Source organism: Phaethon aethereus, assembly GCF_964289735.1.
Source record: "Phaethon aethereus genome assembly, chromosome: 1".
Taxonomy (NCBI): Eukaryota; Metazoa; Chordata; class Aves; order Phaethontiformes; family Phaethontidae; genus Phaethon; species Phaethon aethereus.
In genome coordinates this window covers 52,503,551-52,527,081 of record NC_138575.1, presented here as the reverse complement: position 1 = coordinate 52,527,081, position 23,531 = coordinate 52,503,551, and the positions used below count along the sequence as shown (strand labels likewise).

The window sequence follows — 23,531 nt, the reverse complement described above, 5'->3', positions numbered from 1 at the left end:
AACAAAAGCATAATTTCTTCATTCTTCAGATGCTCTAGCTGTTGTCATAGAAGTTGCAAACCATGCCAATGACATCATGAAGCAGGGAGTAAGTATTTTGACTTAGGAAGCTGTTTGATTAAAGCTTTTTTTCTTTAGAAAAAAAAAACAAAAACAAGGATGCAAGGGCAATTACTTACCTTTTGCTTTTTCTCCCTGTAGGATAACTTTCAGAAACTCATGCAGATTCAGTACAGTTTAAATGGACACCATGAGATTGTACAGCCAGGAAGGGTAGGTCCTCCAGATGGCATTTAGCAGATTGCAGTAAAAGTGCAGCACAGGTCATACGCAAGTGAAGTACTGAAGCTGACATATACAGAGAAGAAAAACGGTCCATCGCTTAATTAGCCGGTTCTAACAGTCTAGTGAATACTGCCTCTCCATATGCATGTTTTTTTTCAGACATTTATCTCATGAAGACTTACCATTTTTAGAATATGACTCCTTGCCAGATCTTGCAGGCAGGTTTTTTTCCTCAAGCTTAACCTTGTATTTGTCATGGTTTCAAGTGCAGGGTGGAAAACCATAATGCAGCCATTCACGCTCACTCTTAGGGAAACCTAAGGATGAACAGCCTTTATCAGAAAGGGAACTTTGAATCCCAAAACTTCTGCAGTACTTTTAGTGTAGTAGTAGTAGTAATAATAATAATAATAATAATGAAAAAGTCAGATCATTTGTATGACTTATGCCCTGAAAAGCTAGGTTTTGAATTGCTTGTTTTAATTTGCTAGGTCTTTCTGAAAGAGGGAACACTGATGAAGCTATCTCGGAAGGTCATGCAGCCACGAATGTTTTTTCTGGTAAGATGCTGTGTGCCTAACACTAGTGTAATTTTAAGTGGTTGAAATGTTCCACCGCAAACATAAATAACTGATAACTTCAGGTAGTGGAAAAAAATTACTGGTTGTTGCTGTTCTACTTGCTCAGCTCTAACTTAGAGAGATCATCTGTTGCATGTGCACTAATTTTAATAGAAAACCATTTCTCACTGAAATGTACTGTTTTGAACAATGCTCATTTAAAATTCAAGCACTGTTATGAGGAGACGTTACCTGTGGTAGCGCAAACACAAAAACAGTTTTACTCCATCCCACTTAGCCGTAGCAGATCTTAAAACCTACAACTCTGCTGCTGCTGCTTGCTGCTATTGCAGCCCTCCCTCCCTTCTTCCTCCTCCTCTCCTTCCTCCTCCATCCCTTGCACAAGCCCTGCATCCTGAGCAGGGCACTGGGCTGGAAGTCAAGTGCTGGATTCTCTTCCTGCCTCTGCTGCTGTTTTGTTTTGTTTGCGCATCTCTGAAGTTTCTGTTTCCACTTGAACCTTTTGTTTATCTCTTTTATTTAGATAGTAAAACAACTGTTGCCATGTATATAATTTATGGCATTGCTGGTCCACAGTCCCGGCTGAAATCTGTCTTCTAGTTACTGTAGTAGGAATAAATACTTCTCTAGGCAGTGGTGGAGTATGTATTCTAAGCTGACAAGTGCCTGTGTTATTCTCTGGACATGACTTTGTAACATATAAAGCACTGAGATAACTGTAAATGATATCAGTTAAAATAATAGTCTCAAAAGTCTGGTGCTATCTCAGCTGGACTTCCCAAATCAGATATTGCTCAGATGTTGCTAATTTGAGTGGCTTTGGCTTGGATTTTCTTTGTGTTGTTTTTTTGGGGTGGTTTTTGGTTTGGGGTTGGGGTTTGGGTTTTTTTGGGGTTTTTTTTTTTAGATTTAAAAATGTGCAAGCTAGTGTTTATACCTTTAGACACTTAAGCAGTGATTTTTTTCCATTGATCGTGTTGTGAAGATTTATTAAGGCTCATGAAACATTTGGTTATTTTGCGAAGAACCTCATAGCAAAAATTTATGAGACAGTTCAGTTTTCTGATCCGTGTTTATGTGCAGTAAATGAAGTTTGGATCTCTGTATTGAACAACACAGAAAATAAAAAAAATATAACCTTAATAGTTGTTTAGTAAGTGCACTGAATGAAGCCAAGTGTAGTAGAACAGGAAATAAACAGTAGATGCACATTTAAACTGCTAAAATTCACATAGTACATATGGATAAGTTTGTCCTTATAAATTGCTGATCTTAGTTCTGCTATCTCTGAGTTTCTGGAATGTTTTTCTTTGTTTGAATGGTTAATTCTAATATCTTTTTAAAGCAGTTTGTTATGCAATATAGCTGTGTGCACAAGAAACTTTTTTGTCCTTTTTGACAGCTTGTTCTTTGACATCCGTGCACTGTTTACTCATGTGCCAAATGTATATTTACACAAGGAGGATATAAATAGGCACCTATTGTTATCTAAATTCATACATGAAAATGTTTCTTGGGTTCTAAGTGCAATAATAGGAAGTAGAAGATGTCCTTCGGGACAGTTGATCTCAGTGCTGTATGAGTTCTATACTTCCAGTAAAATGCATCTGAAATTACACATCTCTAAATAGTCTTTAGTCATTAAAAAGCATTCCTTCTATATTACAGTTCAATGACGCCCTGTTGTATACTACTCCAGTTCAGTCAGGGATGTATAAACTCAACAACATGCTGTCGTTGGCTGGAATGAAGGTGAGTCACTCGTTAAAATGATTCTTCTTCCAAATCTATTTAAACTCAGGCCTTCAAATTTTCAAAACCCAGCTGTGTTTGTTTATTGTTGGAAATAGATACTGAAGATGCTTATGCTACAGAGGAATCCTACAGGTTTAATGTTTCTTGCATAATATGATCTGTGGGATTGCGCTGTTTCCCTGAAAAACTCTGTTGCCACGGGATCATCTTGCCTGCATTTCATGCAGTATTGCCCCGCTCTGAAATAGTCTGCCTACTTATTTTTTGTATTGTATTTTGTTTAGACTGCCTCACTATTGCCTTGTTAGTGCTTTTTATTGCCCACACCCAGAGATTAGGCATCTCTGCCAGCTTCTGGTGGATCAAATCTCCATGGTTTATAGAGATCTGCTAACTCTGAGGGAAGATACGGGTTTTGTTTCTGAGCCTTTGTGAAAAGCATCAAAGTTAAGCCCTGAGCCCCTCTGGGTAGTGATAAGGGACATGCAGGCCATATGTTGAGACAGTCTCTGACATGACAGTTAGTGGGAACAACAAACCATCGGCTCGGAAATCAAGTAACTTGTCTCTGGTCCTGTCAGAGAAAAGCACCAGGTCCAGCTGCAGTGCAGATCTGGCGCCCAGGTCCAAGCTTTTGCAGGCAGAGCTGCAAAACCTCTTCTGCCGGCAGATGTCTCGTGGTGCCTCAAAAACCACTCTTAACTTCTAAACCTCCTTTAAAACTTGGTAGCTCAGAAGGATCAGCAGGGTGATCCAGCCCTTGGGCTATGGGGCAGATGCCCACCCTGGGGTACACCAGTAGGCTACATCTTGTCTTGCTGCAGCAGCAGGAGTGCCTTTTTTTTGCCCAGTTGCAGGAGGTACTTGGAGAGGAATGGGCCTGGGCATGTCAAAGCACAGTGGGAGGTGCCCGACAGCTCGTGAGCTTCATTCCCCTGTACATCTCCAGGGCTGGTGTGGGGCCACGGTGAAATAAAATGATGGGCTGCATGTAATCCTAGTGTAGCTGGGCCCTCTGGACTGGTGTATGATCTCCTACTTCCAAGATTTTTCTTTCCAATGTACCCCCTCTGCAATAAAAATGTAAGAGATTTTACAGTAAGTAAAACTAAAGCAACTATAAAAGTACCATTTCAGTTTCAATGTAAAGTTTTCTCTCTTGACTGAAGGTTAAAAAGCCAACCCAGGAAGCATATCAGAATGAACTGAACATTGAAAGCGTAGAGAGATCCTTCATTCTTTCAGCAAGGTAAGTCTTACAAATGAATAATGATTTAAAGACCATGTGATTTCAAACAGGCCACATAAGCTTTTTATAGCTTATTTTCCACTTACGTAATGAAAAGTTACCCTTGGCTAGAGTAATTGTAGACTAGAGGGAATGACAGATGGGTCTCTGAGAAAAAGGTAGGCTTTGTTCCAGTTTGCTTTTGTTCACATTCAAAATCTGAATTTGAAAATGTAAGTTTATTTATAAAATGAGCTGGCAGAAAGGAAGCCTGGCCACATGTAGTAAGCACGGATATCATATGAATTTGTAGTCTCTAATACAGTTCACCCTGACTTGTAAGGAAGGCTGCCCATTGTAAAGTGATGGATAGAAGCACAAAAGCTATGGTAAATGTGGCTGGTATTTGAGCAATTTGGGCTAAAGGCTGCAGCTGGTAGGCATTCTGCTGTCCTCAAGAGAGTTAACTGTTAATTAGAGTGAATAAAACTTTCTTGGTTCCTCCTTTTCAACTTAGCTACACCTTCAGAAACTTTAAGTAAATTGAAATGTTATCCCCTCACTGCCTTTCCTTGAGAGGAAAAAGAATTAAAATTGTTTCACTTCAATTAATTTTAGGCTTTGCTTTTCAGTACTTTTTTTGTGCTTACAAAGTTACCTATATGCTCTGTCAGTGCATTAACAGGACAGATATGAAGCATGACAATACATTTTGATATTATTATTGGTAACTTATATAAATTGGAAGGAATCATCCTGGTCTGGTCTTCTAGCTAAAATAACAGGATCTCAGTGAACCTGAAATTATGGAAATGGCAGGAATTACTGGAATGGTGCTTGTCTTTACCAGAAAACGAAATTTTCCATGTAGCAGCAAAAGGATACATGAGCAGTAAACCAGAGCAGCTCTGGTCTGCCTTCACCAAGATGCCTTTAGCAAAGTCCTGGTTTTGTGGATTGTTGTTTTTACTGTGTTTGAGTTGGAGTTTTATACGTTCTGACATTTGTGACAGTGCTGATACCAATGAAGACAGACATGTTTTCTCTTTTGTTAAGCAAAGCTGAGCAAGGGCAGACTGCTGCTTTTTGTGTGACCTTGTAAATACTGACATGAGGATGTCTGTACAAAGATAGCAGTATCTCTAGCTGAGGGGTAAACCAAGGTTAACCTTGTCAAAGTAGCTCAATTGTCTGAGCGGTAGTTATTTATAACAGACTTGAGTGGTTTTGTATTTTTTCAAAAAATTTAAATGTTTCGTATGGTTCTTTTGCATATTGGGAAAAAAAAGATGCATTTCACAATTTAAGGTATGCTCCAGTATAATATGAGCAGGTCAGTGCTTCTTAGGTGCCTTGGTGACTAGGTGTCGCACAGATACGTGAAGACATTTATGGGATTGCAGTAGGCAATGTGGATTTATCACTGTTTGACTTGAAACAGCATTTCACTTTTAATTCAGTCATTTTAAAAAACTGTAAAATATCAATGGAACTTGTGAAAAGTTTATAATTTTGAAATATGACCTACCTATTTTCTACAAAACAGGATAGACTTGTCTTTTCGAAGAACTGATTAAGTGGTAGATTAAAAAAGCAACTCCTGTGAAATACATGCTGGTCCATAGGGGAAAACCCCTATTTTTTTTTTTTATATATATATATAAAAAACACATTCTCATCAAACTGGGCAGAGTTTGTGACGTTCTTTTGTCTTGACCTTGAAATTACTGGAATTACCCTCACATTACCAGCTAAAGCTGCTCTGATTTGTTCTTTCTTTTTAAGTGTTGTTGACCTTGCATCTTTGCAGAGCGTTCAGCTCTGTTATTTTTATACTTGCTGGAAGCTACATGTGTGCAAGAGCCCTAAGTTACACAACAGTGACAGAGAGAGGTTGCATTTGCTGGGGATGAAGGAGGTGCTGGGGGCCCCAGGTGTAAATGATGGTTTTCAGCTTGTTATCTGTCTGTAAGCGAGACCTAGGTCTGTTGTGGTGTAGAAGGGAAAAAAGTAAAAAATTACCAGCAACAGGTGCTTGTTTTTTAATTTTTTCCCAATTAATTATATTGTTCCTAGTGATAAATATCCTGGATGTGAAGAGAATCAGTGTCTTGTCAATACAGACTGCATCTTCCTTTTGATGATACCTCATTCTAACAGTTTCTTGGCTCCTATGTGGTAAAAATCTCAATTACGAAACTGTTCAAATTAATCTTACAGACATTAGAGACAAATTTCACTTCTGTGTTTTTTCAAATACCAAGCATTATTTGGCTGTACACCAAAGAGATTCTGAAATGATCCTGCGGTCAGAGGCGGGGATGGGGGGCAATTAAGCTGGTGAAAAATTGCTAGTAGTAAAAAGCAAGCAGTTAATAACAGAAGTATAGATTAATGCCTAGACAAGAGTCTTTGTCACTCCATGTTTAGTTTTACTAGCTGTGATAGTATTCTACTTTATCTAGCCCTGGTCGAGGTTTCAGTTTTCCTGGGCTATCTGTAGGAATGTGTATTGTTTTACGTGGTACAGTGCGGGATTGTACTAGAAATCTCTTAATCAGAGAAACGAGTTAGCACATCTGCACGATACAGCACTGTACAGAAGTAAAGCTTTGGTCCTGAAAACAATAGTCGTGCCAGCCTGACGTGGTCTGAGGCCAGCTGGCCCCGTCCCCCTCAACAAGGCTAGCGAAGAGCCACCCCAGGCAGACACAGCTGCATTGCTTCCCTTAACATTGGGATAGCTCATGCAAGACTAGCTCAGCTGGGAGAGGTGCCCTAAGGCTCTGATCCTGGAAACAACAGGGATGTAGGTCTGCGAGCCCTCCTGGGACCACCGAGCTGCTTACTCTGTTGGGGAGCTGCAATGGGTGGTCCTAGCACAGACGTGTGCCAGCAATAACAGTTGCTGGGGCTCTCTGCAGTCCTTTTAAGTTTTCTAGTGTTTTGTTTAATCTTAGATAAATAAATAAACAAAAAAAAATTTATGAATCTTAACGCTGCAATTTTAGTAAACAAAATGACTTTTGGAAGGATGCAACAAATACTGGACCTGCAGTGAGGGAAGCGGTAGGGCTGTGCGACTGTGGGGGAGGCTGGGAGTGACAGCAGAAGAAACGCTGCCTCTTTTGCTGCAGCAAGCCATTAATCAATTCAGTTGCCCATGGCATCCCCTTTGCTCTTAAATTCTGAAGGATTGTAAACAAGTCTAAAGGCTAGCACTAGCAAGCCTACCAAGTGTGAGCTCCCTAGCCAAACACGAGGGCATAAGCCATGTAGCTCATTGTGCAAGCAGCCCCATCTGTAGCAATCCCCCACATTACCAAGGGAGGCTTAATCTCCAAAAACAGTGCCAACTTTAAATTTAATTATTTAATATAGTTTTAGGAACTCAATTAAATGTAATGAGATTTTGAAAAAGCCAAAGGAGTTGATCAGAGTTAGGAATGTTACATAGCTAATGCAGACCAGTTGCTCTTACCGGATGAGGAAGCAAAGGTAAATAAACTGAACAAAATGTTCCACTCAGAGTGTGAGATACTGGGACAGACGATAATATATTGCTTTGCCCTTGCTTGTATCTTATTTCCTCTCCTTTTCTTCTGATATTGCTGTTGTGTGCACTAGATAATTTTTTTTTCCCCTTGTGCCTCACAGGCTTCCCCCATGTTTAGCTTACCAGATTTGTCCTCTCTTGATTCTGTGTAATACTCAGTTTCATCCAGTTCAAAACTCAGGCTTGAAGTATTTTCCTTAACGGTTCAAAGATGATCAAAGCTTCCAAATTCACCCACAAAAGCCATTAAACAATAATTGGTGTTGCACACCTAATTTATGTAACTCGTTGCTTCCTCTTCCCTAACTTGCCTTTTTATATACTCATCATGTTCAATTCCTTGGTTTAAAAAAAATTAATTTTTTGGATACTATTTCAGAAGTGGAGAATAAAAAAAAATGTTGGCTGTTGATACCGGTTTGACATTGAGAACCCCTTTTTAAGCTAGCATGGCATCTTAAAAAGCAGTCTAGCTGTTCCTCTGCCACAAAACTGATTTTTCCTTCCTCAGAGCACCCTCCATGGTGCTGGCACAAGTAGTTGTTCAGCTGCATGATGAACCCAGTCAGTAAACTGATCCGGAGGAAGGGCAGGTGGATGGCTGGCTTTAATACGGATTTGTTTCCCAGTCCAGCGTGGTGCCCTTACAGCCCATGGCGGAGCCGTGTGTGTCCTAGCACAAGGGAGAAAATAAGACCTAGTGGCTGAGAGGAAGCATAGTAGGCTGCTCTTTGCTGTGGCAGCAGCATGGATTTATGTTATATGAAAGTAGTGGTGTGCCCGCGGCCCGAGGAGGTGCTTTGGCACTGCACGTAACCTGGTATAGCCGCAGGCTCCCGCTGTGGCAGGCACTTCTTGTTCTCCCTGCTCCCTGTGCCGTGCCACTGCAGCCTAATGCATTCCTTGCACTTGATTAGTGATCCGCCAGCTGTGGGATAAAGAGACACAGTAAGCTCATCTGTTTAGCTCTTTGGGTTAGCTAATCCAATGGAAAAAATTGGAAAAAAAAAATTATTTCAAAGCAGCATGACCTGGTAGGAGCAAACAGTCAGGAGCACAAGGCTGGGGAAGAGAGAGCACATTTTTTGACAGAAGCTCAGGGTTTCACAGGGTTGGGTATTACAAACTGCAGCCTGAGACACAAGGAAGGGAAGGGGGAAAGGCTTGCTGAAATTTCAGAGTCCCTCTCAAGAGGGAGGTCCCATGCCTTTGTTCTGTGGAGCACCATTTACACCAGTGTTACTCAAGCTATTCAAGGGTCCGGGGGGGAAGGGGGAAGCAGTGACATAAGCCTTGAAACGATCACAGGCTGTTTTGGAAGGAGGAAAGGGAGGGAAGGAACCCACATTATAACAACAGACACAGAAATCTTTTCAGTATTAATCAACACGAATAACTGACACAATGCAGGCAGCTGAAAAAATAATGCCTGTTTCAGTAGGAACTGGAGACTGAAATTGCAAGAGAGTTAAGTCAAAGTCAATGTGTAATAAAGCTAATGGAATTCTAATCAACACTTGCTTCTTAGTTTTAAATGTTAATAATAATAAAATGATTTTTTTCTTTACTACAACAGTTCTGCTACAGAAAGAGATGAGTGGCTAGAAGCTATCTCCAAGTCAATTGAAGAATATACGAAAAAGAGAATCACATTTAATCCTAGCAAAAGTCTTGAAGAGGTATGTCACACCATTATTGTTGATTTGTTCCCTTCTTGAATATAAAGTTTCTTTGCAGGTGTTTAGAGAAACAAGAAGCATTCCATGACGAATAATAAAACAGGATGGTAAATAAGTGAACAGATGATAGAACAGAATATTTCATAATGTTATCTACTTCATAAATTTAAAATTATTTCCTTCCCAAAAACCCAAACCAGCTTTCTCAATTCTCTCTGTAATCTTGTGAACAGAAAGATGAAATTAAAAGATTTAAAAGTATAGCAGCAATTGATATAAATAGGCTGGTGAAGCTTGAAAGTCACACAGCTGTTTTGAACTGATTAAACTCAGCTCTGTCTTCAGGCTTGCATTATAATGGCCACTGATGAAATAACAGATAACATTTAAGACCATGACAATTTATCAGAGAAGGCTTTCCAACATAATTAGTTAACCTATAATCACTGATAAATACTAACATTATTTCTTATCACTGAATGTAATAGTATTCTGCCTGTGGTCTCTCAGGCAGATCCAGAGAAACAGGAAGAAGATAGTCCGCTGGGATCAAAGGCTCCGATCTGGATCCCTGATACTAGAGCCACTATGTGTATGATCTGTACAAGTGAATTCACATTGACATGGAGAAGGCATCACTGCAGGGCATGCGGAAAGGTTGGGCGATTTCGTGATTACCTGTTCAGTTAGTCATTCAGGTTCCTTGTGTGACAAACACAAATGCAGCCTGATTGCACCTAACCAACTCTTTTAAGAGAACACTGTAATATGACACAGTTATATGGATTAAAAACATGTTGGGTGGTTTGTTTATATTTTTGGATTAAGGTGTTATGACAAACCTGTGTCCAACCTTTTAACCCGTTACATGTTTCTTATTTTGTATTTTGGAGTACTATTTACAGTTGTCTTCTGCTTCTGTAATTACGTAGTGCAAACAAAGAATGTTAGCTGAAATGAGAGGAATATCTTCCTCACTCATTTTCATAAGATAAATAATGATTTTGTTTTTAAGTTAGTACCAAACTTATTTTATATTTAACACTTATGAAAGGTATATCTAATAAACCTTTATTTTTCTTATTTTAATCAAGTGAGAGTACAGAATTCAATGCAGTTGAGACATCTGTGTTGTGGAGAAATTGTCAAGAGAGCAATGACTATTTTTAGTTATTTCTTTAAAAGCTTATGATTTAAACAGTTCAGTAACACAGTAGGCTTATACTACTTTTCATGGATTATTATCGTTAACTTACTGACTGGTGTAATTCAGTGATTTTTTTTTTTTATATTTAAATTTTTATCATTTAGAGGAGGAAAGAGCAGTATGTCGAACATAAGGACATAAGGAAAAGCCAAGGTCTTAAACCATTTTCAATGTAAAATAGTGCCTATTTCAGGCTCTGTTATGGGATTAACAGAACTGAAGTGAACGTCTTTGAGCATTTGGTGATTTACAGGTGCACATCATGTACAATAATGCTTTTATCTGTTTCCAGATTGTCTGTCAAGCTTGTTCATCAAATAAACATGGTTTAGACTATATGAAAAACCAGCTAGCAAGAGTATGTGATCATTGCTTCAGGGAGCTACAGAAACAAGGTAAAGAAAATCTGCATAAACTGTCTCTCTCATTTTTGTGCACCTTACTAATATGGTATGTCCATGCCTCATCTTTACTACTGGGTTCAAGTGCCTAATTCTGCTAGTGCCTGAAAAGCGTTAGGCATAGAATCATAGAATCAATTAGGTTGGAAAAGACCTTTAAGATCATCAAGTACCACTGTTAACGCAGCACTGCCAAGTCCACCACTAAACCATGTCCCTAAGCACCACGTCTACACCTGGTATTTAAAACACCTCCAGGGATGGTGACTCAACCATTCCCCTGGGCAGCCTGTTCCAGTGCTTGACAACCCTTTTGGTGAAGAAATTTTTCCTTATATCCAGTCTAAAGGCATCTGAGGTTGTAAGAGCCCGAAAAAGTTTCTGTGGAGTAAGTTAGGAAATGAATTTGCAGAATTCCTTCCAGAAACTTGCATACATTTGCCCTGTGATAGTGACATGTAGCTTATGCTGCTTTCTTTTTGAGATAACTAATGTTACATTGCTTTTCATTAATCACAGGATGCAAGTGTACGTTAAAGTCCTTGCAGCTTATCATGTCCTCCCAGTGGGTTCATGTGGGCTTCTACTCTCTGTAGCTTGTATGCCTTAGCTGCTGAGATAGCTGAAGTTCTGGGATTCTATAAAGACATAGGCCATCATCTTACTGAAGCTGAGTCTCTTCAGCCTCAAGCCTTGGCTCATCTGGAATTCAAGAAGTTGGCATACCTGCACCTCAGTTCTGAGGGCAAACTCTTAATGGTTGCCTGCCGCCCACTGGATTTCAATGTAAAACACCACCACTAGAGCTATTTTCATTGAAACACTTTTAGATAACGTGGTACTACTGATGCATGACGGTAATAACATTTGCTTAGAGAGGAGGTCCAGGGTCAGTTTTCTTCTCATCCTGAGGGAACTAAATCCATCTCTTTGAACGAGCTTCATATCATTACCCAGAAATGAATGTAAAAATCAATGGGGGCACCTCTCACTGAGGTGGGAATCTGGTCCCATCTCACAAGACTTGCTCTGAATTCTTCCTCTCTCAAAGACCCTAGTACAAAATACACAAATGAGCCATACGCAGGGACTGAAGCAGTTTGCTGCCCTTCCCTCTGGCAGAGGCTCCAGTTCAACACAAGCTCTCTAGGGTATCAGGAAATCTGTGATGCCTCAGCAAAATAATCAAACTATGGCTTCCAGCATGCTTGGAGGGGCATTTGCTACGGGGATGTAGAAAGCAGCATTGACAGCCCTCGACGTGATGGGAGAGATGGATTGCCTGGACCACCTGCAGGTCTCTGCACTGGGCACTAGAGGCTGCTGTGCTGCAGGCAATTACAGGTGCTTTTAGCTGTGAAAAGAACTGCAGAGCAGATGTGGTACAGCTGGCAATCCAATTACTCTCCTGCTCTGCTCATTATTTCAGAGCTTCATCATGTTCAGGGACAACTCTAGAAGAGGAGTTAATGAAGCTTGGGGCAGCCCTACTCTTTCCAGGCCAGGCTGGAAAATAGTGGTGGGTGTTGCTAGAAAAAGGGGATTTAAGGGAGTGAGTGAAGTGTTGCAGAAGTCTTCCAAGAGAGATGAAGGAACTGCCTGTGGCAGTGGAGAAAGACAGCGTGTTCTTTGGAGATGGGAATCTCCAGAAGTGTGCGTGCGATGGCATGATGCTGGAAGAGCAGCTCTACAGCATCCATACTGAAAAAAGCTGAGAAGATAACAGATGTATAGAATTGAAGGACAGAGTTGGGGAACAGAGGTAAAGCACAGACTGAACTGGGGAGGACAGGTCTAAAAATTTAGTGTGGGTTTTAAGACTTAATTTTCATCCTGCTTATGGGCAAAGGTAGTTCAACATCACGAAAACAGGCTTTGAAAACAAACAAGATTAATCTGTTTTGTTTTAAATTTCTTGTGGTTTTTTTAGTCTGATTGTGATTTGTGGGATTTTAACTCATGCTATTGATTATAACACTGAAAAGTTAATTCAACACTGAATTTAATGTGATTAGGTGTTACTACTGAAACAGTGTAATCAGAATAAAAATGTCAGCTGTTTTTAAGGAAAAAAAAGTCCAAGAATCATTTGCTGTGCTTAGTCATCTGTGACATGAAAGCAATATATTAATCATATGCATTTTAGATAACCAGTGCACTCCTAAGAGCGGATCCCCTGTCAACCATAAATCTCCATCAAGTGCCTTGTCTACAGTGTTACATAGTATTCCCTCTGGAAGAAAGCAGAAAAAAATTCCTGCAGCCCTCAAAGAAGTAAGTGCTTTGTTGGTAAAAAATAATGCCTTGTTGGTATTATATCATGAGTATTAACAATGAAAAAAATAATTCCATATTTTAGCCATCTTCTCTAGAATCAAAAGTCAAAATTCACCTGTAACAGTGGTTTGGGCCTCAGTTTTATATAGGCAGGGGCCTGAACTATGAAGCAGTGTATAACTGCATAAACATCTGTGAGACTGTGATTCATAGAGTTGGAATGGTAATTTCTTTCTCGCTTCCCTGTGTTTCAAGGGATTGTGATCTACTGCTGCACCAACAGTCAATGAGAAGAGTCCTACATGAACTCAGCTCTTGGTTTATCATTAGAAAAGGCAGAGCTAAACTCTGCCTACCTACACTGGAGGTCTTGGGAATGGGAGGGAGTAATTTTTCTTCTTACATAGGCATGTGTGTTCTCCAGCTGTATGGGGTCCTCAGTGTTTCAGCCCTCTCTTGTCCTATTGGGTCCAATTTAAGTTCCAACCTTTAGTGACTGCAGAAGCCTCCCTTCCAGACCAGGTAGATGATGGCAGACAAAATTGTTTTTCTTTCAGCCATCTGAGTTAATTAGCAACATTAACTTGAGATCAGGTAAGAATTTGAGCCTTTGACAGGACAGGGCTCTGGAGATCTGTTTTTTAAAAAAGCTGTACTGCAAAAACCTGGACAGATACATACATACTCTTGGGGTTTGTTTGTTGGTTTGGTTTTTTTTTCAGGTTTCAGCAAATACAGAAGACTCTACAATGAGTGGCTACCTACACAGATCTAAGGGCAGTAAGAAACCGTGGAAACACCTATGGTTTGTTATAAAAAATAAGGTGCTATACACATATGCTGCTAGTGAGGTAAGAGACTACATATTAGAAATCAAATATCCAATTATACTGTCTTTGTAACAAAGTTGTTTATGATCTAGAAACAAGCTATAAAATTAGATCACCTTCCAGTAATTGATCTGATTGCATTTTAGTATTTTGAAAAGGCACAGTGAGCTTGGTACCATAATAAGCTGATACAGCTACGCTGTTTCTGATTCCAGACCTAGCTTTGAGTATCTCTGCACTGCACACCAGTGCACAGTTGTAGGTATGTTCTGAGTCAGCTGAATACGTGGGGATCTGTTTGGATGCATCACACTGGACTAGTGGCAAAGCCCACATTATAAAAGCATCTTGAAGTATCTTGTTCTGCAGTTCCAGAAGGTATTTTGAATGCTTGGAAAATGAACAAACTAAATCTCTTTACTTCTCCTCAAACTGTTGTCTTCAGCCTGGGGTTATTATTTAATATACAGTGCTGCAGTAGAAAAAAAGAAATGATTCTTACCTAATGGCATTTGCTTTTTTATTTAGAATGTGTTGTCCTATTGTGGTGTGGAATAATCTGTAACGAGTATATATAAGCTCTGCACATGCCAGCATGTGCTGAGGATATAGCTTTACTGCAGCTTACAATGTTTTGCAACATATATGGATGTGCTATAGCACTGGAAGATCTTGGTTTTCACTTTTTTATATTATATGTTATAGTTTGCTAATAGCTTTCAAGAGCAAAATATCCAAAGCATCTGTTTAAAGGTATTGCTGTCCCTCACTTTCAAAATGTAAGGCCCAACCTACCCTGACCGTATAAAGAATTGCCCTTCTTCACTCCCGTGCCACCCCCACTCTAGTTATTGCCTGATCTGTGCTCAGATTTGTACCTGGATTGTTCCTGCTGTAGTGCCAACCTTTATTTTAGAACCTTCAGAATTATGTCCAGAACCTGTGATGTTATTTCCACCACAGCATTGGCCATAGTAAAAAAACCAAGTAGTTCTAAAAATATATTAAGTAGTTATGTACAAAACAATTACTTTTGCAAATACTTAAAAAATATTTTAGAGCATTTCTGCATTTCCTTCTGGAAAAGGAGACTTTGGCAACTGTAAAGAAAGGCATATTAGTCTGTAACAGTCCCCTTAAATTTTCTCTTACTTGGTCTCTGCTGAGATATCAGCCTTCCGTCGTAGCTTGAGTTTGCAGGTTGCAATCACAAAATTAACTTTTTTGTATTTTCTTTAAACCAAGAAATATCTGTCCTTATTTTTCATCTTGATGAGCCATTGCGGGAGACATTGTTTAGAGAGTCTCAAGAGAAGGTCCAGTGTGGCCTTAGCCAGGAAAACCCACTTAAGCTACTTACATTAGTTCCAAGTGATACACACACAGTGGTAAAAAGACCACTTTATTAGTGGTACAAAGACCTAAGATAATAAAACAGATTGCTAAGCTTTACTCCACTGTTTTCCAATATCAAGAAATGCTGCTTTCAGAGGATACTCTTGTTTCAATGTAGAGGCAATTACCACAGTCTTCATCTGATGTGTGTGTTTATGTATATTTTTTTAAATTATTTTTTCTATCCAGAAGCATTGCGGGATCCTACCTAGTTACAAAACGCTGTTTTGGAACTTGCACAGGATGAAAATACGTTTTTTTTTTTCCCTTCCAAAAATGCTGTGCACTGTATTTATTAATTAAAAGACAAGAGTATAAAAAAAGGAATTAATTAAGATGAATGAGGGAGAAGGTTGCCTTTTTAGACAGGTCTTGAAATTAGTTGAAGAGAAGATTAAAAGGTATAGCTTCTCTTGCTACTTTTTCCTAGCCAACCACTTGTGAACACTCAGCAACTTTTTTTCCCTATCCTGTTAATTTTCAGCAACAGAAAGCAAAATAAGTTTAGCCATCAAAAGTATTCGGAGTGTGACTCCAGTGCTTGAGAACATAGGTTACATGCATAGCTCCACCTTTTAGCGTACTCGGTGCGGCTAAGACATCCCATATCACTTTTAAGACACGAAAACTCACTGCTACGATTGTTGGAGAGAGCACTGGGCTAGATGGACCCTTGGTCTGCTGCCAAGGTGGTAGTCAGCCTTTTGACATAAGAAGTCTTTACCAGGCAGAACGATGAGACTATACAGTGAAAGACAAGGTAGATGTTATCAGGGTAATAAAAAGAGGAACAGCAATGTTGAAGGCTATGAGGTTTTGTTATTTCCTGTCCCCCGATTCATGCATGGAGACTATAAAAAGCGGCATTTTGTGCATGACTACTTGTAACAAGTTATTTGTTGTATGAGCTGTTGCAATGGTATGGTGCATGAGTAAAGTCTAAATGCATTCCTTAGTATGTCCTACAAGCTCTAATTTTGTCTTGTTTGCTTTTTTCCCCGTAAAATAGGATGTGGCAGCATTAGAGAGCCAGCCTTTACTTGGATTCACAGTCAGTGAAGTAAAAGATGAAAACTCAGAGTCTAGAGTGTTCCATTTACTGCACAAAAACACTTTATTTTACATATTCAAAGCAGATGATCCCCATTCAGCTCAAAAGTAAGAAACTATTTGATTTCTGTTACTTTTTTCTAGAAAATATTTCAGAAGTCATGACTGTTAATATTTGCAGATTAAGCAACATACAAAAGATGCATATTATATAATATGTAAATAAAACTTTTAAATTCCTTAAACACAAGGTCCTGGTTTCATTAGGACTTTTGAAATGCTTTAAATGAAGAAGCAGACTGTCCTCTGCAACAGAGTGAATGTAAGAGAATGGAAAAGTCTAAGATAAAATAAGAAATCTTTCTTTTTCCTAGCCCATTCATCTATCCCTGATCTGCTCAAGTGAAAATTGAATGTTACCTTTGGAGAAATCCAGAAAACATGTTTTAAGAGTTATGTGTCCCTTTTTTATTTCCAACTGTAAATTTTAGTTATTTTTAAGGAATATATGGCAGTGAAAAATAAAGCAAACCCTAAAAAGTAAGGGACGGGAGTTTGAAGTATGTGTGCAGGTGTGCACGAGCACCTAGGCACGCTTAATATGTTCAGACCAAAAGTTTGAATTTAAAGAACACTCACACAAGCTGTTTCATTTCAGGTCCTCCTGATGCATCTGAGTTTGGAGTCATATTTATCAATTTATGTATTGTGTGTGTTTTTATATAAAATAACCTAGAAGCTTGGTCATTAATCAGTAGAAAACATTTGCTATATGAATCATGGAGTAAATGAAATGAGCATGGAAGCAATACATTTAAGTTATCTTGCCTAGGTGCCTAGCTTATCTGACTGGTTTCACTGAACTCTTCACAAATTAATTTTACATTAATAAAATAGATTTAATGTGCTAACTATTCCATTATTAATCCTTAAGAATTGCAATAGCTGCAGGTATAGATTTGTGCAAACTAGGGATATTCTAAAAAATAAAGTTCCCACGACAACTGAAAATTTTGAACAGCTGAGAACATGCTTAATGACACTTCTCTACAAACAAAATCTGGACATCTTTATTTGATTTTGGGGGGTATTTTGTCTTGCAGATGCACACAAATCTTTCCTTGTTAATTAAGATACTATTCTCTTGTTTCCACTGTGTCCTCATTTGTACTATATAAAACAAAACTAAAAAATCCAAGGCATTCAATAGCTATGTTTTCCTATTCAGACAATGGCTTTTGTCATCAGTAGGAAAACTTGAAATCGGACACACTCTATTTTACTAGAATAGATAGGAATAACATTAAGTACCTTAAATTGCAAGCTCTCTCCAAGTATTTAATATCCTTAGGAGATTTATGCTGAACCTCCAGAATTTATACTGCTTTGATAGCATTAAAAGAAAAAACAAAGAACATGCTGTTGACCTGTTTGCATCAGTGGATACTACTTTTTTCCCCTGTTAGGGCTAAAGAAATACCTGATGTATTTGTTAAGTGCAGTAATAAATTTTAAGAGATGTTTACTTTTTGATGAGCTTTTAAATTTCTTAGTCCAGTACTATGTTCAGTGCATAAGCTATCTATGAATTTGTTTTATTGGTATTCCATTTTAGTTCTATTTAATGAATATATGGCAGTAGAAAATACAGTAAGCCCTAAAGAGTAGGTGATAAAAGTTTGACTTGTGTGTGCAGACAGGCATGAGCACTTCTGCGTGCTTAATATGTTCATACCAAAAGCTTGAATTCAAAGAACATGCACAAAATTAAACACTCAGGGCAAGGAAGAGCCAACATCTGTGACCAACATTTAGATAAGGTGTGAATACTAAGACAGGTTTGAATTTCCATGATAAAGACAATTTTACAGTCTTTGTCTCATTCAGTTCTTGCAAGATTTTCACTCAGGAAAAATAAATCATCTGTGTGTGGGCCCCCTGACTTTTAAATGCATACAGTTCAGTCCTCAATCAGAAGACAGAATTATTCCCTTTTTTACTGTACCTATCAGTGTACCATCAGAGTGCTTCAGAAACATTAATTTTTGCAGCATCCTTGAGAAAGTGAGGATGTTTATTCTCATAATCAAGTAGAAACAGAAATCACAGCTGTAGGGGGTAAAAGTATCTGAATATCAACTTTGAATTTTCAGTTTCAGACACCTCGGATCAGCTGTTTGGGACTTCCCCCCCTTTACATGTACTTGTATTTTCACAGGTACAATGTGCAGGGTATATGTCAATATGTGTTTCAGTAGAAGCACATATTGCGTGTGTGAATACAGGGAAGTTCTGTCACCATGCGACGGCACCGTTCCTCCACCCCAGCCCATGTGCCCTGTGGCTTCCTCCCTGAGCCCCACTAGACCTTCGCTAATGCCCTTGTACCAGCTGCAGAAGCAGAGTGCATGGGTTATGCAGATGGCCACCTCAGTTCTTGTAGTGTCCCAATTCATCCCAGGTCATGTTTGCAGTGAAATAAGAGAAGGGAGTATCGTTTTGCTTTTTTAAAAGGTATGCGATCATGTTGTTAAAGTTGGCAGAACCTTGGCATTTCCTACTTTTTGAGCATTTGATTCCCTGGCTTCACTTGTTCTTTATGCATGTAACTTCAGTATGGAACAGGTATGGAAAAAAGTTTCTATCATCTGGCCTTGTACTGATACCTAATACGCCTCTAGCAAGCTTTGTATGTTTGGACTCACTGGATAGATTTCTGGCATTTGCACTAACAGACCAACTGGTAATGGAAGTATGGTTTTACTTCTTTTGTGAACCTGTAGCTAGTCACAGCAGTGTGATTTGTACTTTTACCAGCAACTTCCTAACAGTGTTTCATTTTCTAATAGGTGGATAGAAGCTTTTCAAGAAGGCACTGTATTATAGCTGCATCAGCATTGTGTCTGCAAGTGTAAAGGAAAATGTCCGAGGATGGTGGTAAAACAGAGTACAGCAGCTGTTCAAAGAAGCGGAATCCTGCCGTCTCAATCTACACAAAATTGTATATTTGTCAGGATTAGGAGTTGTTGCATTTTTAGTGTAAGGTAATTTTTTTTTTTAAGAATTGTGTGTATTTCTGTGTTGCTACAAAATGTGTTATTTATTAAATTCCAGTGTTTACTTTAATGGTCAGAATTATTTGTGAGGTCTGCATTGAGGTCCAAAGTGCCCATGTCTTCAGAATGGCAAGTGGTTTGTCAACATATTCCTAGAATTTGTGCTTTTTCTTAAAAACAAAACAGAATGAAATGAAACATCTGTTGCAATTGTACAGTTCCTCATGATTTGTGGATAGGTCTTGAGTTGCTGATTCTCACTTTGCAATTTAGCAAGAACAGATCAGAATAGGAATTTCAAAGGTTTTGGATCTTTGTTGGCTATGTAAACTCCTTTATGAGAAGTTATACAATATTGCTGCTCCTTTCTTGAATAGCAGTTGAAATCTTTCATACCAGTACATCAAAACTGTACAACAAATTCTGTATCACAGAAGCAGCTACAAAGTACAGTTCAATTATTAAAAAAGAGAAAAAGGAAAAATATTTTAAAACAGACTTTGCAATTACAGAGATAAGGCACTAGAGCTTTTACAGTACTATAGATGCCAAAGAGACTAAATGAGTTATCTTCAAACAGTGGCAGGATATACTTTCTTTTATGTTTCCAGTAGTAATTTAAAGCAGAGTAAAAAGTACATTTTTAATATACAGGGAAAAGATGAAATATCTTATTTGTTTCAAAACTTTGTGTCAAATGAGTTCTGTATGCAGTATGAAACACTGTATAAACTGTTGTTCAAAGAACGTTAAACAAATATATGCACCCCTGTCTCCCAAAATTTTCAACTATTGTATATTTAAATATTATGTTTAAACTGGAATTGCCATACCAAGAAAACCCAGCTTTTTTAGTGCACATGGCATTGAAATGTATACCATTCTTTTGTTTACACTACGATTTGTTCTGTTCGACACTTTAAAACACAATTCAGTTTTAGGTGTTCGGGGTTTTTTTCTTTACGAAAATTGTCAGTATACCTCATTAGGAAATAGTTACTGATGATTCTGGTGCATTTATTCTATTTAACTTTTGAAATTTTTTTCAACACTGTAATAGCATAAATGGAACTAGAACTATGAAAAACACATGCAAGGAAGCCATTTTTATGTCAAATGTGATGCATATGTAGCCAGTTAATTTCACTGTATGAAACACTTTTCTGTAGTCCTCTGAATCAAGCTAGTTGTGGTAACAGAATTAAGAGCAATTTACTTTTAATTAATAGTTTGAATCCATGTTAATAGCTATTCTATGGCCTCACAAAGGAAAGAGAACAGATGGTAGAATAGTTAGTAGTCGTCACGGAAAGGCCAAGACTGAAAATGCAAACCAAAATTCTCTTATTCCCTCAAATACCTCAAGATCGGGTCTAAGATACTAACATAGCTCTGAAGAAGCTTGATTTTCCAGAGCTGCTGTTAAGTTAGTAGGGGGCTTGGAAGCTTAATGCTTAATATTAAGTATACAGGTAACTTCATTTACTGCAAGCATTTCAGTAGAGCACCTTTCTGAATCAGGGACTTAAGGCCGTAGGTCTGGCTTCCCTCATGAACGTTAGAGATTTGACCAGACAGTGTTTGAAATTCAGTAGAGTCTGATCAAAGCCTTTAGTCTCTTTTATTTTAATACCAACTTGATAAATGAGTATTTTTCTCTTGTTATATATAAAGGGCTTTTACTTAATTTTAAAAACCAGCTGCTGACTGAAGCCATGTAAGCTATTAGCATGTCTCTTCAGGGTGATTTCTGACATGTTTTTTACTGTTTCAAAACCAAAACTGATACCAATGTAACATAGATGTGATGTGGCTCTTCCAGTTGGTATTATCAAAGGGAAGAGCTTCTTAATATTTTCATAGGGACTAGACACCAACTAAGATGGAAAGCCATGAACCGGCAAATGAACGAGAAATTTGGCTAGGAGCAAGCTAATTTAATTTCAATTTATCGTTTGATATTGATCTTCTGGCTGCAAAACACAGCAATAAAAGTCAAAACACATACTGAATAAGGTGCCCATGTACTGCCTCATGTGTGGCGTCAAACTACCTCTCAAGGATTTGGTGCAGAGTGAGAGAATAGTTTAAAGTGTTCTGTAAAAATCAGACGACTTCTTCCAGAAGCAGTTGATCGATGAAAAAAATCTTACTGTGGCAGAAATAATTAGAATGGAGCCTTAAAAACAATAGTATACATATTGCAGTCTAATTCTGTGTGAAATAAATTGTCTTTGTAATCATGTTTGAATATTTCTTTCCTCTTTCTCCAGAACTAGGGCTTTGTGTCATAGGACGAACCCACAACATAGGCATTTTCATAACATTTTCAGATGGTTGCTTTTCAAACTTACCCCATTTCTCCAGCTTGCCTCCCATTTTGATTCATTACCATCAGAAGTATTCACTTCTTGATTTGATTAAACACTAAAACAAGACCAGAAGTTTTTCAACACCTGGCTACCTCTTCTTACAAGTATCTATAGTTAATAATTTTAAGATTGGTTAGTAGAGTACGAGACAGACATTAGCATTGCATATTAGTTCTAGCATCTTTATTCTTGGATAAATGAAAGGTTCTAGGATCCAGAATTCTCTTTAACTTAAAACTATTTTTGGTGCCCAAAGGACTTAAATGGATAGCTGAGCAGCTATGGAACATATCTTACTAAGTATTTTTTGTGTGTGGAAACTTGGTTATTTGATTATGTACATTACATCATAATGTAAGGAGATGTTTGGAAAGACACATTCAATGCATTTGTTTGCTGTAACTGCTGTCCCCTGTATTTACCATGCAAATAGGCTTTTATTTGGAGCAGTCCTAAATTGTACTGTCTAAATGAAAGAACAGAATCTTTATTTTGTAAATGAAAACAGTTTAAAGTTGGTGTAAATATTCCTGTGGATATGTATAATTTTTGTATAAATAAATTCACACTAGTTGAGTCTGCATATTTTTTTTAATACTTTCAGGTTTTTATGTGTTACGTGATTTGTGTGTTCATTGATTTTCAAACAGTAGAATTTGCTGCCATTATCCTGCACATCAGTCTTGCTTTAAAATTCCTACTGTGTCTTGCCCTTAGGAACAGAAAACAGCCTGAAAAGGTAGGCTGTGTGCACAAGGCTGACAGTGCTGCTGGCTCTGCCCACCTGAAACAGTAGTTTTAAGTGAATTGTCTTGCTCCTGTCAGCCAAGGCACTACGTGCTCTCATTACTAAAACTGGTGTCTTTGCCACGAAAATGATTTCCATCTTCCTGCCCATCTGTCTTTCCTTAGCTGCCTCTTGCTGTCTAGTTCTTCACTTTCTGTCCCCTTTTCCCCAGCCCCACAAGCTAAAAGCCCATGCCTTCACGAGTTCATGACGTTTGTTTTCGATGAAGCCATCCCACAACCAGGTGCAGCACCTGTGCTGGACAGACAAAGCACAACAATCCAAAAAATTACTCCTGAGCAAGTAAGTCCAACCTGTACGACACCAAGCAGTGGGGTTTTATCTCCTGAAGCCACCTCCCAGCCCTGGAAATGACCGCCCATCTGAGCTTCATCAGCCCAGGAATGAACCAGGCTCCCTCTGCCAGTGTCTTAATTTTTGTGCGGATGTAGGATTTTTACTCATCTCCCCTTCTTCAGCCACAAATATGTGAATTTACCTATCCCCCAGTGCTGTGGTACTGTTTGTCTTTTGAAGAAGAAAGTAATCCCATCATCCTGCTCTTAATGGTTACTGCATCTGATAGTCAGGCTAATTTTTAAAAATAAATTCTTTAGCACATCGTTGTGGATAGACATACCTGTGGTATAGAAAGCATCCTAAGAAACCATCATTCTGAAGAATTAAAGAAGTTACATCTATGTGAAGGTCAAGTGAAGGGTGTTACACTAATAAATCCTTTTGCAAAATCTAGTTCTCCTGTATCTATTAACATATGCCTGAGTCACACAGTTTCTGCTGGCATAAGTATTTTAGCAGGGCCTGTAAGAGAGAGAATAAGTCTGTCAGGTTAGTTATGCTGCCTCCTTGTACTTCTCTGACAGATGTTTGAAAGCAGTTTTTTAGTAACTTGCAGTAACAGCATAAAGGGGTTTGCTTCTCTGCATGCTTTTGATCAGGATGTCTCTCTTGTAATCCTGGCTGACACAGCTCCATGGACATGCCTTGGTAATACAGATCAAGTATGATTGGGATCACTGGCTAAGAAAAAAAATCAAAACATGTTTTATTT

At 38.5% G+C, this 23,531-nt stretch overlaps 1 protein-coding gene across 1 annotated transcript in view; it reads left to right on the top strand.

The window, feature by feature from the left end:
* FGD6 (FYVE, RhoGEF and PH domain containing 6) overlaps nt 1-19,763 on the top strand; it is a gene marked incomplete at its 5' end in the record, with an annotated part of 70,264 nt that extends 50,501 nt beyond the window's left edge. The window contains 12 exons of the mRNA XM_082007108.1: nt 30-88; nt 202-273; nt 777-845; nt 2,535-2,618; nt 3,791-3,870; nt 8,982-9,084; nt 9,595-9,741; nt 10,584-10,686; nt 12,839-12,966; nt 13,692-13,820; nt 16,204-16,352; nt 19,094-19,763. Of these exons, the coding sequence (XP_081863234.1) occupies nt 30-88; nt 202-273; nt 777-845; nt 2,535-2,618; nt 3,791-3,870; nt 8,982-9,084; nt 9,595-9,741; nt 10,584-10,686; nt 12,839-12,966; nt 13,692-13,820; nt 16,204-16,352; nt 19,094-19,130 (1,160 nt within the window). The 3' untranslated portion in view covers nt 19,131-19,763. The remainder of the gene's footprint in view (nt 1-29; nt 89-201; nt 274-776; nt 846-2,534; nt 2,619-3,790; nt 3,871-8,981; nt 9,085-9,594; nt 9,742-10,583; nt 10,687-12,838; nt 12,967-13,691; nt 13,821-16,203; nt 16,353-19,093) is intronic.
* Nucleotides 19,764-23,531: the final 3,768 nt, after the last annotated feature.